Raw genomic sequence first — 14,250 nt, 5'->3', positions numbered from 1 at the left:
TCTTACACATTTAAGAGTTCCCTGTAACATCTCCAGCATAGTAAACCATGACTTCTATGAAGGCTACAGGTGTCCCAGTCAAATACAAAAGAGCATTTTTTGTATTAAAACAATATGATCCACTTGGTCATTCAAAACATGATTGGAAAAAAACCTGGTTTCTGGTACTACACGATTCTCCAGACCATACGTAGCGATAGAGCAGCAGCGTCTGTACAGTATGTTTCTAAAGTCAGATCCCTACATTGCCTGGATTAACACATTTTGATTACAAAAAGGCAATAAGCTGTTTATAGAAGTGATGAGATGAAATCCTAAGTAACAGCCTTTATACAGATAGAATTTATTTACACAATTTCTATAGATAAAATGTTTACAAAAATAAGCCCTGTAACAAGAACTCCAGAAATAAACATGTAGCAGTTGTGTTAGATCGCTGAACAATGAATTCACAAGCTTGAAGGCTGCTGGATGGCTGGACCTGCCTCACATTCACGTAGATTCTCTTCTGACCTCATATACATAAGAAACACTGTGACAGTGGCAAAAGTAGCTGCATTGACAGGGAAAGCTCGGAGAAGCGTAGAAGTAAGACCCCTTGTAAACACCCTCCAACCTTCCTCACGGTAACTTTTTCTAACACAGTCCAGAATTCCATTGTATTGAACAACTCCTCTGACTCCATCTGCCTGAAGCCGGGACTTGATCACATCCACAGGATAGGTAGACAGCCAGGATACAATTCCTGACATACCTCCAGCCAACAGCAATTTAGGGATGATGTAACTGTCCTCCACTTCACAGCCTAGGTATCTGGTCAAAGAGTCGTAGGTCAGGAAGTAAAAGCCAAAGCTCGGTGTCTCTCTTAGGAATGTGGAAACCATGCCCCTGTTGATGCCTCTCAAACCTTCCTTTTGGTAGATTTTAACCAAGCAATCTAGAGAATTCTTGTAATTCTTTGACTTTAGATTGTATTCACCTGTTCCCTGAAGTTGCATTCTTGTCTTAGCTAACTCCATAGGGCAGCAGATCACACACTGAATGGCTCCTGCTGCCGAACCTGCAAGAAACTGGTTTAGAGGCGTGTCTTTTCCGAGAGCACGAATTGTGTTTCCCTGAACACCAAACACAAGTGCGTTAATGAAGGTAAGTCCCATCATTGGTGACCCAATACCTTTATAAAGTCCAAATGCCTAGAAAATAAATTAAAAACAAAATGCTATTTAAGAATAGTGTTAATGATTTTCTAACACTGCATAGAAAATAAGCTTCTCTCTTCAGCTCTTGTACAACTATTGCTCTATCTTCTCAACAAGATGGCTGGTGGCAGTCAGATTTCCTACAAAGTACAACATTGTCTGTCTGCATTAAGCAGTAATTTGATCAAGCTAGAACTCCAAAAAGCATCTTTCAGCATAAGAACATTGCCAGTTTAAAAGTTCTCATAGCTACTTAATGGTCGCATGGACAATTATGATCGTATAGTCAGGTTTCTTGTATTATACATACCACAAAATTTCACTCAGCTATTTTTGTATCCAGCACAATAACTTGTAGTTGAATTAGAGCATCTTTCAGAAAGACATTCAGTCTTTGTTTAAAGACTTTGAGCCAGTGCTGCCCAAACTTTTCCTGTCATGCTCCCCCCCCCCCCGTAATGGCATCTGTCTGGACCTCCTCCGTTACTGCAGCTGGCTCAGCAGAGTAGCTACAGCTGGGGGCGGAGCAGAGCTACGGTGCTCCCTCCCCACCACACTGTAGGGACTGGGCCTGGGGCCTCCCCGAATGTTCCTCCATACCCCTCTAGGGGGCCATGCCTTACAGTTTGGGGACTCCTGCTCCAAGTGATGAACCCTCCACAGAGATTTAAGGTGTTCAATTGTTAATTCCCTTTTTTAAAAATTGCATCTTATTTCCAAAGTGTTAATTTTGTTGACTTCAATTTCCAACCGTTGGATCTTGTTTATGCATTTGACATCTAGATTACAGGTCATTCCAGTGCTTTGACAACCAGGCTTGAAAAGTTTTGGTGCAAATTCTTAACAAACCTGTCCTGATGGTAAAACTCACACATTTCTTCTGGAGCTCAATTAAGATAAATGTAAAACTCTACCACCATTTCATAGTTTTTTTTAAAATCACATTAAATACATATATTTATCCTTGTATAAAACAGCAATTGGCAACTTACTGATTCATGCTTTATGATGGATTGAAAGCAATGGTAGGTCCCACGGTAGAGAGGTTTCTCTACACTTTGTACTTGAAGGCGCACCTACAAGAAGTTTAGTGAGAAGAAGTAGTTATTTGTATGGCAATATTGATGTAACTGGTACACTAGTGCTTGGTACCTATATATGGAGGTATATTATAGTAGTGTCTACACAAAGCACACAGTAAAGATACCAGAATGCCATAAATGGCAATGCAAAATCAGTTTAAAAAGATGTTCGGAGTTGATTGCTTTTGAGATGATAAAACCTGGGGGGGGGAAGCATTCCTTAAACTAAGTCCTTTCTATAAAAACAGAAATATTTAGCCATGTTGAAAGTGCAATAGGGTGAACAGTGACTATAGGTTTCACCCATGCTAAAAACCAATGCATTCTTAACCTAAATGACAAATATCATTAACAACGCTTTGGGATGTAATGGAAAATTTTTATAACTGATCTACAAACTAAGCATGAAATGTGGCCAGTGACATACTATCAGTCCTCAAATGAACAATTTTAGAATGTCTGGACCAAGATTTTCAAACAAGTGACTAGTGTTTGTGGATGCCCAACCTAAGCCACCTTAATGAGGCAATTTTTCTTACAGGTGCTCAGCACTTTCTGAAAAATCAGGTACTGCTAAGGTGTTTCAAATTGCTAAAAAAAAGCAGGCCCAGGATTTAAAGGCAGAATGCTAACTTAAGTGTTCAATAAGCTTTAAAAAGCATATTTCTAAGCAACAGTACTCTAAGTGATCTTTATTTACTCTGATTTATATATACTCCCTATGCAACATGCATTTACCCATAGTTTTTCTAGACTGAAACAGTATATTTTTGGTCAGAAAGATGCCACGGTAACTGTGCGTGGGGTGAGATGAGATAGGGTGTGAGAGGAAGGCCCCATATTCTCATGTATTTATAGGCCACTCCTTTAAGCCTTCAATTTGATCCCCCTGCCCTCCCCAATTTGTCTCCTGCACTTCAAAAATGTTTTTAAACTCAGATACACACATGTAAAAAGCCATATTCCAGTAACTAACGTGGATTCTGGCTAGAATGATAAAGCTTAGAACTTCGTCTTTGTTTCCCAGAGTGCAGGGTAGTGAGCACTTTTGGGAGGGGATACCTATTAGCCATCCAATATGCTGCAATTTCAAAGCAAAACATGCTTTTTAAAAGAACTTTTAATTCTAGATACCCTAGTTCTCCAATTTGGATGATGGATTCTTGACCCCAGTAACTGTTCTCCTTATCTGCTTAAAGCTCCCACTGGTAACAATGGAAGACCCATGCATACAGCAACAGCAGAATATCTATGACAGCAAAGGCAATGTGTGGGTCAGGAAAGGATTTTGGCCATTTTTTTTGTTCAAGTTTCATATTTAGTTTTCACTTTTAAAAAGAGACAGTAAAATTTACTTTCAAAGTTAAATATCATTAGTATTTTCCTCAAAGAACTAGACCATGTAATATGCAAACTAAATGTCAAGGGTCACTTTTTAAAAGCAAAAGATGGTTTGAATTATCTAAGCACAAGAGTACCATTTTTAGCCTGCCTTATGGCAAGACAACTCACTCCAAAGATATTGAAGTACAGAGTGAGATATTAAACCAGTCACAAACCACACTGAACTAAGTTTACAATGTGATTTAAAGAGATCATAGCCTCTTAATTTCCTACAGATTACTGAATGTGATAGAGGGGTGTGAAAGATTTATCAGCCTGAATTTGGGATTTGTTACAAGTAGCAGAGCCGTTAAGTGAGCTATGAAGCTCATGCCGAGCAATGCCAATAAATTTTATACTACACTACCATGAATAAAAGAGCAATCAGATTAATTTTATTGGTACTATTTTTCATATCCCCTGGCTGTAAAGCCAAGTTGCCTTGTTTACAATGAGTCCCAGCTGTATAGGCCTTGGAAGTAAAGGCAATAAACTTAAGTTTAAGACCTTTCTTTGCCCAATAACTCTTCTATACTTAAGTGTTTTCAGATAAAAGCTACCAGAAGTGTGCTCTGTATCCACATTGGAACCTTTGGTATAAAGCTCCAGTTTCTAGCCCTAACTGAAATATTGGACCTTGAACCGATCACTTGGACAGGACTGAATACTACCTCTCAAACCTTAGGCCCGTATAATTGGGCATAAAAACACCAAATCTAGATATGATGGGAAGGATTTTGTTTTTTAAATGGCAGCTGTTTGAAAACACTTCAATTGTTAATGTCAGAACTAGTCAGGACAGAGATGTGTTAACTGGCACAGTGGAGGTAAATGTTTCATAAATGCAATTTATCCATGCCTCACTGCCACATTTTAGTATTTTGAGCAGAAAATAAAGTTTGATGCTTTTATGCTATGCAATTTGGCTTATGAGAGTCTGCACAGAGGTGAGTTTTATTACAAAATTATACTATATCATTAATCTGCTGATAAATTCTTATCTTCCGCCTTCCTGCATCTGACAATTCATGGTGATTTAAATAGGCAGGCCCAAAAGTAACTTCACTTTACAATTACTGAAAATTTGTTTTAAGATATCAAAGAGCAAGCAGCAAAAAAAGCAAATATTACGTGTGCACAAGTTTGGTGCATTTTAGACATGTCTAAACTAAACATATGCCCTCCAAATTTAAGGAGTGGATGAGACAGATCAATTGAAAAAGTGTGCCCAAGATCCAGTTTCACAACCACTTTGTGCACAACCTTAAGCACATGGTGAGAAATGCACACCAGAAAGAGTTTCAGAAGAAATCTATAGACTTAAAAGTGTTCCCATTAAAAAAAAAAAAAGGGATTCTCATACCCCACTCCCTCCAATTCAGAACACTAGTAATGGGACACATCAATTTAAAACTAAAAAGGGCAGGGGGGGAAAAACTATATAAGGTTGTCTGAACTAATCATACATTTTGGAATAAATTAAGACTGAGAGAAACAGAAGTGTTCACCTGGTCTATACTTACTAGGTAACTCTCCAGTGATGAGGCTTATCTGTCATCTACAACAAAGTAACACTTTTGCTGTTAATGAAGACAGCCCCTAGCTCAGAAAGTAAAGGCAGTTAAAAGCAACAAAGCAATTTTACACATTACATCAACAAACCAGGGAAAGGGAGTTTGCCACTTTTGAGATTAGACTCAATCTGTTTGATTTGTTTTAGCATGATTGTAGAAATTATTTCTTTATCCTATGTGTTTCCACCATTCCCACCCCCAAAAATCCCACCTTCCCTCTCCCCCATGTTTTTGCCCTTATGAAGTATGATTGCTAGCAAAAAGGTTTAAAAGTTGAGGAGGAAGCAGAATTTTGGCTCTATTGATGCAGCTTCCTCATTTTTTAAATTACTGTATTAACACTTTAGTATAGTTAAAAAAAAACCCCACAATCCAATTAGCCATCTAATCCTCATCAGTACTGTAGAGTTAATCTTAACAGAACACACAGGAGGCCGCATTTTGTAAACGGGTCTCTCCTTTTAAAGACTGGTTAAAAATTCTTAGTTTTCCCCACACTTTAATAGTGGTTAATATTGTATTCTCCAGTATGGAAAAGGTAGGAAAGGCTATTTCCTTCTACCAGTACGAAAATAAGTTACCCTGGATTTAATAAAGCAACAACTATGAAAACAGTTACAGAAATTGACAATACTCCATTGAACTGTCATAACAGTTAGTCTACGGCCAATCCAGCTCTGACTGTGCATTAAATAATGCTTAGTTTTAAAAAAAATTACAAACTATTAGAACATTTAACACTAGAGCATCAATTCTTCAGACTTAAGCACTTGCTTAATTTTTATATCCTCTCAGTAGTTCCACTGACAAACATCTCCCAAAACCTGAAGTTAAGCATGCATTTTAGTAGTTCCACCTTAGTCAATGAAACTAGACAAGCCATAAATTTAAGCATGTGATTAAATCTTTGTAGATGTGGGGCCCTAGTACTTTTCCTCTGCACCAACTCTAAAAATAGTTGCAAATTCAAGTAATACAATCAATCAAGGAGAATGCATTTAGTGAAATTCTGCTGAACTGTTTAACAGCAAAGGTTAACATATACTGAAGTGTGAACAGTTTGCATTGGACTGATAGGAACTTAACACCCAGTAGATATGAGAGTCTTTTCAATAATAAACCATGTGGCTAAAATATGTAATAGGGTGATGCACACCCTTAATAGCCTTCAGATATTTTCCTTATTTATTGCATTTAGATATCCAGTGTTGTGCTGAACTTAATAAGCATAATGCGAGATGGCATGCTCTGTAGAGGAGAAAGTATCAAGTACTGCATATTAATTTAGTACTGGGTACGTCTTCTATATTCTGCCTTTACAGGTGCCTAAGACAGAGTAAAACTCTCAAAGTGCCTATATCCCATTTTGAAAAGTGACAGACACTTAGGAGCCTAGGCCTCATTGACTTTCCAAGAGACACAGCCAATTCTGAAAATACTACCCTTTTATTTAATATGCCTTCTATTTCTAGCTACTTGACTCCTAAATCTCGGTCTATCTGCACAGAATAGATACAGCTGATAGTCATTAGTGTATCAAAGGAAAAACAATTCTGGCTAGGAAAGGTAAAAAGATTCCTTGAAGAGGAAAACGAAAAGTCCAAAACAGTGTGTCAAATTGTGAAACTGCTGCTTCATGCTGTTAATTGCTTTTGTTCACTATGATCTAACAAACAATGCTTTCAGAGAGACTAGGAAAGTTTTTTGTTTTGTTTTTTTTTTTTAAAAAAAGGAAAAATTCCAGCCCATAACAAAATAAGATTAAATTACAAGAGAGGGAACAGGCAGTTTTAGACATCAGTGATAAACAGCTGCAGGGAATTCTAAATTCTGAAGTTTAAACTCTGTCCTGTTACTGGTTTCAATCTTACATTCAAATGGTTTTCATTTGCTTTTAAAGATCTGGGGCTTCAGCAAGTCTAGAAGAATACTTGAAAAGGATTGCTTCAAGTTTTGGACCATCAGGCTTAAGCTTCTGAAATGCCAGTGTTTATATTTTTTTCCCCCCTTGTAAATACTTTTGCACTACTTTCTGCCTAGAGTGTGGAAGTTAAACCTGTTCAAAAAATCAACCCACCTTAACAGTGTCAAATGGATGTCCTACTAGCACGCCAGCAGCACCTGCAACAAGATAAATGGCAGTTTTATGGTTGTATGATCCAGTATTTTTTCCCTTACAGCAATCCAACACTACAGTAGTCCTAGAATGAGCCGGTAACTCTAGGTGTAATTTCAGGTGCACTTTGTTACAGGCAGGCCACATATGGTACAAATTACCAGGGGAAGCAGTGGATTCTCTATCTCTTGATGTTTTCAAATTAAGACTAGATAGCTTTCTGGAAAATGTGTTAGCCAAACAAGTCACTGGGCTAAAGGGTGAAATTCTGTGGTGTGTTATTCAGGCAGTCAGGCTATATTATCTAATGATCCCTTCTGGCCTTAAAATCTATGGACGTCGTCATCCCCAGCAGGCAAATATTGTGGTACCACAGGCATGTCTATGTAGAAGTGACAGATTTCCTTGAAGTGGAAATGATCGTCAGGTATTTATGATCTTTACCGGATAGGAGCAAAACTGAGACAAACAAGGCTTCTTGTAAGAATAGGCAGACAATCTTTCCAGATGTGGTGGAAAGCAGTGTCCAAACACAGCACTCCTGATAGGACTCGAGCAAATTCTAACTGAATGGAAGGCGGGGGGGGGGAGAGAAAGAGAATTGAGAGATCTGTCACCTCTCAGATGAGTGCTCCCTCTAGATTGCCTGTGGTAAGATATTGCACTGTGGATAAATAATGAAAGAATCACTGGGTGAGAGACAGAAAATATGACTCTAGCCTGGTGGATAGATGACTGGCCTGGGAGTTGAGACCCACAATCCAGTCCCAAGCACCAATGATTCTTTCAGTAGTTATCTACAGGGGAAAAGCTTCAGCAGAAGAGATGGAAGAAGGCCCACATCAGAATATACCCCAGCTCACTGACTAGGACACTCACCTGAGAGGAGGGCAGATCCCTGTTCAAATACTTTTCCCTTTGTGAAGGGGGGACTTGAACCAGGGGTCTCCCACAGCCCAGGTGAGTACCCTAACCACTGGCCTAAAAACAGAATGTGTGTGGGACGGTTGTCAATGTTCTCCTCCTCCCCTGCTGTTTTGTGTAAGCTTCCCTATAGGGGCCTTACCTGGTAGGCATGGTCTGGGCATGCTTTACCATATTAAGTCAGTGGCAACTTACAATAGGAACACCTATCTGCTGCTGGTCATAGCATTGCACTGGGGCTTAGGTGTCCAGACGCCTTGGTGCAGCAAGCAAAGGCAAAAAACATAAGGCACCTAGAGAACTTTTACTGCAAAAACTTAGGTGCTGAGCAACTGTAGGCACTTACAGGGTTAGGGGGCAGCTAAGCAGGCATTTTGTGAATCCCACTAGGGCCTTATTGTGGGAGTTTGGTGTTTAAGTCCTTTTGTGAATCTATCCCTAAGTACAGTAACTCCTCACTTAAAGTCATCCCGGCTAACACTGTTTCGTTGCTGATCAATTAGGGAACATGCTCACTTAAAGCTGTGCAATGCTCCCTTCTAACGTTGTTTGGCAGCTGCCTGCTTGCAGGAAGAACAGCCTGTGGCAGCTAGCTGGTGGAGGCCTGGAACCAGGGTGGACCCGCAGCCTCCTTAAGTTCCCTGTGCAGCAGCCACGCAGCAGGCTATCAATTGCTGGCAGTTCAGCTGTCCCTCCCCCCACTGCCATGTGCTGCTCCTGCCCTCTGCCTTGGAGCTGCTCCCAGAGACTCCTGCTTGCTTGGGGAAGAGGAAGAGGGATGTCAGGGTGTCCCCCACCTCCCCCCATCTTCCATAGAACAGGGAGGACACAGGACAGGGCTCAGGACAGAGGGAGCTTGCTGGCAGCAGCTGCAGTCTCAGCAAGCTGATCTAATTAACAAGGCAGTGTACTTAAGAGTAGGGTCAGTGTACTTAAAGGGGAAATGCGCAACACACCACACCCACAGTGGGTGTGTCTGTCTGCCATGCTGTCTCCCCTCCCTCCATTCCTGCTGCCTTCTAGAGTGAGAGTTAACCCTGAGGGCTCAGCCAGTTGCTAGTTCATCATTTAGCAGTAAGGCATTCCCTCGGAAATCTCTCACCTTCTGACTCCTACACCTCAACCAAGCTTCACAATCATCATCACTGTGTACCAGTATTAAATTGTTAGTTTAAAAAAAAAAACAAAAAAAACACGTGTGTGTAAAAAATTCCCCTGGAACCTAACCCCCTCATTTACATTAATTCTTATAGGGAAATTGGATTTGCTTAACATCGTTTCACTTAAAGTCACATTTTTCAGGAACATAACTACAACATTAAGTGAGGAGTTACTGTATTTAAATCCTCTATGAAATTCTGATGTATAAATCAGAACATATGGTGTTAAATATCTAGCACATCCCCTACACCACAACTATCAGGGTGAATAAAAATCAATGAAAAAAAATGATTTTTTAATTTAAATCAGATTTTTTTATAAAATGCTTTTTAAGAAAAAACCAATCTAAAGATCATTATAGCTCAAAGATATTATCGTGGAATAGATATTATAAATTCTAAAGTATAAGACAATATATTCATGTAATGTTTAAAAAAAGCTTTTGAGTGAGTTCCAATAGTTCATGGATCAGGGACCCCAATCTTATGGGGTTCCAGGGGCTTCTGTATAGAAAGATTAACCTAAATAATCCATCTACCCAATGGGACTCAGTGCTAAGTCTAGAAGATACTATCAGAGATGCTTAGTTTTACAGTTCTCAAACTGTGGATGTGTGTCTCAGGGGATAACATGCTTGTTAACAGCAAAAATGTTTTTAAATAAAATATACAGAGGTGAGAAATAACAGACCTCAACCCTAGTGTCCCTCTGCAAATTTGTGTACAGAATCAATCCCTTACCGCTCTCTAAAAGTGCAAAGTTTCAAAAAGTTCAGTGAATAGAAGATTGTTGGGGGTGGAATAGATCTGGACAAGGAGAAGTAGTCTAGAGATAAATGTGAGAAGGGAGTGTCAGGCAGTAGAAACAAGAGTGAAACTGAGCATCATATTCCAGACGTCTTGAGAGCTTTCTGAGCCCTGGTGGGAGGGGTGGGGAAGAATCCAAGTTATGCAACTTCAGCTACTGACGTACTTAGATCGACTTGCCATGGTGTCTTCACTGCATCGACTCTGCCTGCGCCTCTCATGGCACTGGAGTACAGGAGTCAACGTGAGAGGGCTTGGGGTGGGGGGTTGTCTCGATTTATTGCGTCTAGACACGATCAATCAATCCCCACTGGATCGACTGCTGCCGGCCAATCCAGCAGGTAGTGTAGACGTACCCTGAGTGTAGATGAGACCCAGTTTGGGTCTCATCTATCTCTGAGTTGTGAAGAATATGTATTAAAGGTTATAACAGCCAACAAGAACGCACTTAGGAAGACTCGATGTAATCATGGATTTCTACATAACTAGTGATTTAAATCAACTTGATTTAAAATCAAATCCACCCTGATGACTATATACTTCATTTACAAAGCACTGGATTCCAATAGTATTTTCCCTCCCCTCTCTACCTTCTATGTAAAAGGTTTTACTGCCAGTCAGCTAGCTAACCATCTAACATCTCTTCCAAGGGAGAAAGAGAAAGGTTACACTTGCATTGTTTTATTCAGATGGCTCCACTGATCCTTAGTCCTTGACTTGTTAATGGAAAACACCTCTATTCTTTCTAACAGAGATAAGATCTCTGGCTCTCTGGAGTTCACAGCTATAGCCAGAGGCAGGCAAGCAACTCCCTACACAGAAGTTAGAGGCTGTGCACAATTCAGAAGAAACACAGGTACAGATTGCCAAGTGGGTGCCATACCCTACCCTTGCAGGGCCTTCCCACCTGCCCTGGCATCCCCTGCTAGGGGAAGTACTTAAGCTTAAGAAAGGAGCTAATGCCGCATCTAGGCACGTTTCCCATCAATGTGATTAGCAGGAATGAGAGTTCCCTTTGTGTGCTCTGTACGTGTGGGCAGGCAATGGAAGCTAGTGTAAGAGCTACACGGGGTGTGTATTGCGCACAAGAAACAGGGGTTTGCACGTTGTGAGGTGGCTGGGAGGGAGGGCGGAAGTGGTGGCTGTTCTGGGGGGAAATGGAGCTGAAGGGGCTCAGGACGTGCGCCAGAGGAGGTGACCGGGCTGGGGAGCAGCTGGGGAACGGGGACAGAGGTGCGGCTCATTGTTCAAGCTCCGCCCCCTTTGCTCCTGGCGGCCCTGGACGGAGCAGAACTCGCGTTTCCGCGAAGAAACCCGACTCCTGGGCGCTGACTCACCTCCTGCTCCAGCTCCGCGCACGCTCCAGCCGCGGGCAGAGACAATGGGCCCAGCCCGGCCCCTACAAAGCGCCGGAGCCATTCAGGGCGCGCGGAGCGAGCGGAGGCGTCAAGCTCCCGGCGCTGGCAGAGCGAAGCTGCCACGCCAGCAGCCGCGGGGCGGGGAAGGATCCGCCGGCGCTTGGAATCCTCCTCCCCAGCCGATCCACCCCCATCTCCGGGGCACCCCCCAAGCGGCCCCTGCTCTGCCCCAGCGCAGGGTCCCTTCGCTCTGCGCAGCTCCCGCCCCTGGCTGCTGGCAGCCGCTTATGTAACCGGATCGCTGCAGCAATGCCCAGGCACGCGCCCGTCCACCGGCGCCGCTCGCGCGGAGCCCCAGCGCCGGGAGGGGGGGAGCCTCGCTCCTCTCTTACCGCCAACGCAGCCCGCCAGGAAATCCAGCGCCATCCTGCTCTCCGCGGCCCCTTGCTGCAGGCCCGGTGGGTGCTGCTGCTGCTGCTGCTGCTGCCGCTGCCCCCTCGCTGCACGGGGGCACCACCGCTGCTGCTCCGGCGGCTGCCTCGGGATTGCAGGGGCCGGATGCGGGGGTCGACGGCTCGGGGTCGGGGACTCGCGAGGCCTCCCCCGGGTAGCGATGGCAGGAGCGCCCGGCACACGTTCCAGCCCCGCGCCGCACCACCGGCTCTGCTCCGCTCTCGCCCTTTCTATTTCTGACGCTGGGAGGCGGGGGGAGACGGCGCCTTATGGGGAAGGGGAAGCCGCCAATCAGCGGCAGCGGGCGAGACAACACCCCTCCGGCTGAGCCCTCCGCCTGGCTGCCGATTGGCGGCTGCTCGGGGGCGGCTGAAGCGCTTGGGGAGGAGGGTGGAAGTCGCGGAGACAAAGAACCCGCGAGGCTGGCGGGTGCTTTGTGCTCTCGCCTCTCCGGGCTGGGGCCCGGCCCCGGCGTTCCGGCCTGGGGCAGAGCCTATCGCTGCCCTGCAAGATGCCAGCCGGGAGCCGGCCCCGTCACATGCAGGGCGGGCTGACAAAGGGCTTTTTCAGCCTGGTAGCTCTCGTAATAATGCAGCCGCTGCTCCACCGTCACCCCGCCTGCTCTTGAGCCGGCTGAAGCAGCGGTTCTGAAGCCTCACGCACTGCGCTGAGGGCCGCTCCAAATTGAGCGGAGATTCAGACGGAGGCGGGTATTGGACAACCTGCGGGCTGTATTGGTTCACACTTAAAAAATCTCTTGTATCGCTTTCGGAACTGATACAGCTAAAGCAGTACGGCCCCCTAGCGGGGATGCTGTTACCCCAGTATCGCGTTCTCCATGTCTGCACTAGACTAGAGCGGTACCAATTTAGCTGGAGTTGTATAAAATAACACCCCCAACCAAAAAATGCTGTAGACCAGGCCTAATGCAGAATTAATGGTTCCAGAGAATCAATGATAGATTTTTATCATGACTGAGACCATGAAGGATGTGATGTGGGTGTCTTTATAAAACACTATGCAGCTGTCTATGGTATAGATCAGTATTAGCAATATGCTGCTGTGAATTGCCTTTCACTTTTATACAGTTTTTCCTATTCGGATTCCTAGGGTTCCAGTCAATATAAATTTTCTGGGTAGAGAAGGAGGATTTCTCTCGAGTTCTGCACAGTGATGTTCGCACAAGACGGACTCCTGTTAAGATGGCATAGCTTTTTAAAATCTGCTAATAGTATTCAGTTTCCCTCTTCATCAAAATGTGGACTCTTATCTTGCAAGTGAGGCCAGAGAAGAGCCTCGATGAAGTCAGTGGGGGTCTGTTCATGTGGTACGTGCAGCTTCAGACAAAAATGTGGTTTTTTTTTTAAATTGATGTTTGGCTATCTTAAAAAGGTTTCCTGCCTATATTGTTCATCCCAGTCTTCCCTTCCCTTGTTTTTATAGCTATCTAACAAGGCAATTACAGGTAAGGGCACTATTGAGACCTGGTTCAATTCCATCCTCTGCCTTAGAGTTCCTGTGTGGCCCTTGTCAAGTCACTTAGGCAGTTCTGGAAATTTTACATAAAAGTGACAGGTTAAAATGTGCTCTATGGAGGTGTGATTTCTAAAGCACACTAATATGTTGCACATTAGCTGGTCCTTGCAGATTCTGCTGGTGCACACTAAAAGTTCTTTAGTGTGTTTCTTTAATGTAGTACTGTTTTAAACAGCACTATTTTAAAGTGCACCGGAGAGGTCTATGCCAACCAATCATAGTATGTTTTAGAAATCACACCCATTTAGAGCTCATTACTGCACTGTGTAGACAAGCCCTTAGTCATGTTTGAAAATGAGATTTAGGGTCCTGAATATGTTCCCCTTTTTCTATGTCCTGTCTGTTTCCCTATCTTACCGGGGTTTTGTGTGAATAAACAGATTAACAAGGTGTACAGATACCATGGTAAGTGGGGCATTTAAGTACTAAGACAGATAGAAGATGGTGCTATAGTGTACACTACAGCTACCTGGTAGTGATCACTGAAAAGGAAAGTGTTTTCTATACTATTGTTGTCTACAGGAATTAGCAATGTACAAGTATGTAAATATCCTCAATTCCTAGTAAAACTGTAGGAATTTCTCAGTTTCAACTGGACCAGTAAACTGCTGTTGATAAACATACAGCTGTTTACATGTAATACTTGTTATCTATAATC

The 14,250-nt window shown here is 43.1% G+C and overlaps 2 protein-coding genes across 3 annotated transcripts in view; one reads left to right on the top strand and one right to left on the bottom strand.

The window, feature by feature from the left end:
- Window positions 1-228: 228 nt before the first annotated feature.
- Window positions 229-12,440, bottom strand: SLC25A29 (solute carrier family 25 member 29). Of its 2 annotated transcripts, XM_039535625.1 has the most exons (5): window positions 11,996-12,440; window positions 7,316-7,359; window positions 5,188-5,222; window positions 2,192-2,275; window positions 229-1,193 (listed from the first exon to the last, which is right to left on the bottom strand). In XM_039535625.1, the coding sequence occupies exon 5, from the start codon at window positions 1,158-1,160 to the stop codon at window positions 450-452; it is 711 nt and encodes a 236-aa protein (XP_039391559.1). In that variant the 5' UTR covers window positions 1,161-1,193; window positions 2,192-2,275; window positions 5,188-5,222; window positions 7,316-7,359; window positions 11,996-12,440; the 3' UTR covers window positions 229-449. The 2 variants fall into 2 exon arrangements, with proteins under 2 accessions (XP_039391559.1, XP_039391558.1); XM_039535624.1 differs by lacking the exon at window positions 5,188-5,222.
- A 235-nt stretch (window positions 12,441-12,675) lies between these two features.
- Window positions 12,676-14,250, top strand: part of SLC25A47 (solute carrier family 25 member 47) — a 45,370-nt gene continuing 43,795 nt past the window's right edge. The window contains exon 1 of the mRNA XM_039535622.1: window positions 12,676-12,787. The gene's annotated coding sequence lies outside the window, so the exon portion shown is untranslated. The remainder of the gene's footprint in view (window positions 12,788-14,250) is intronic.

Source organism: Mauremys reevesii, linkage group 4 (assembly GCF_016161935.1).
Source record: "Mauremys reevesii isolate NIE-2019 linkage group 4, ASM1616193v1, whole genome shotgun sequence".
NCBI classification, from domain to species: Eukaryota; Metazoa; Chordata; order Testudines; family Geoemydidae; genus Mauremys; species Mauremys reevesii.
Note: the sequence above shows the minus strand (reverse complement) of the source record. Positions and strands in the feature narration are given on the sequence as shown.

Coding starts and splice junctions, on each gene's coding strand:
- SLC25A29 (XM_039535624.1), bottom strand. CDS start 12,029: ATGGCGCTGGATTTCCTGGCGGGCTGCGTTGGCG. Junction 2,276..7,315: donor ATCCATTTGACACTGTTAAG/GTGGGTTGATTT, acceptor AACTTCTTGTAG/GTGCGCCTTCAAGTACAAAG. Junction 1,194..2,191: donor CCATCATAAAGCATGAATCA/GTAAGTTGCCAA, acceptor TTTATTTTCTAG/GCATTTGGACTTTATAAAGG.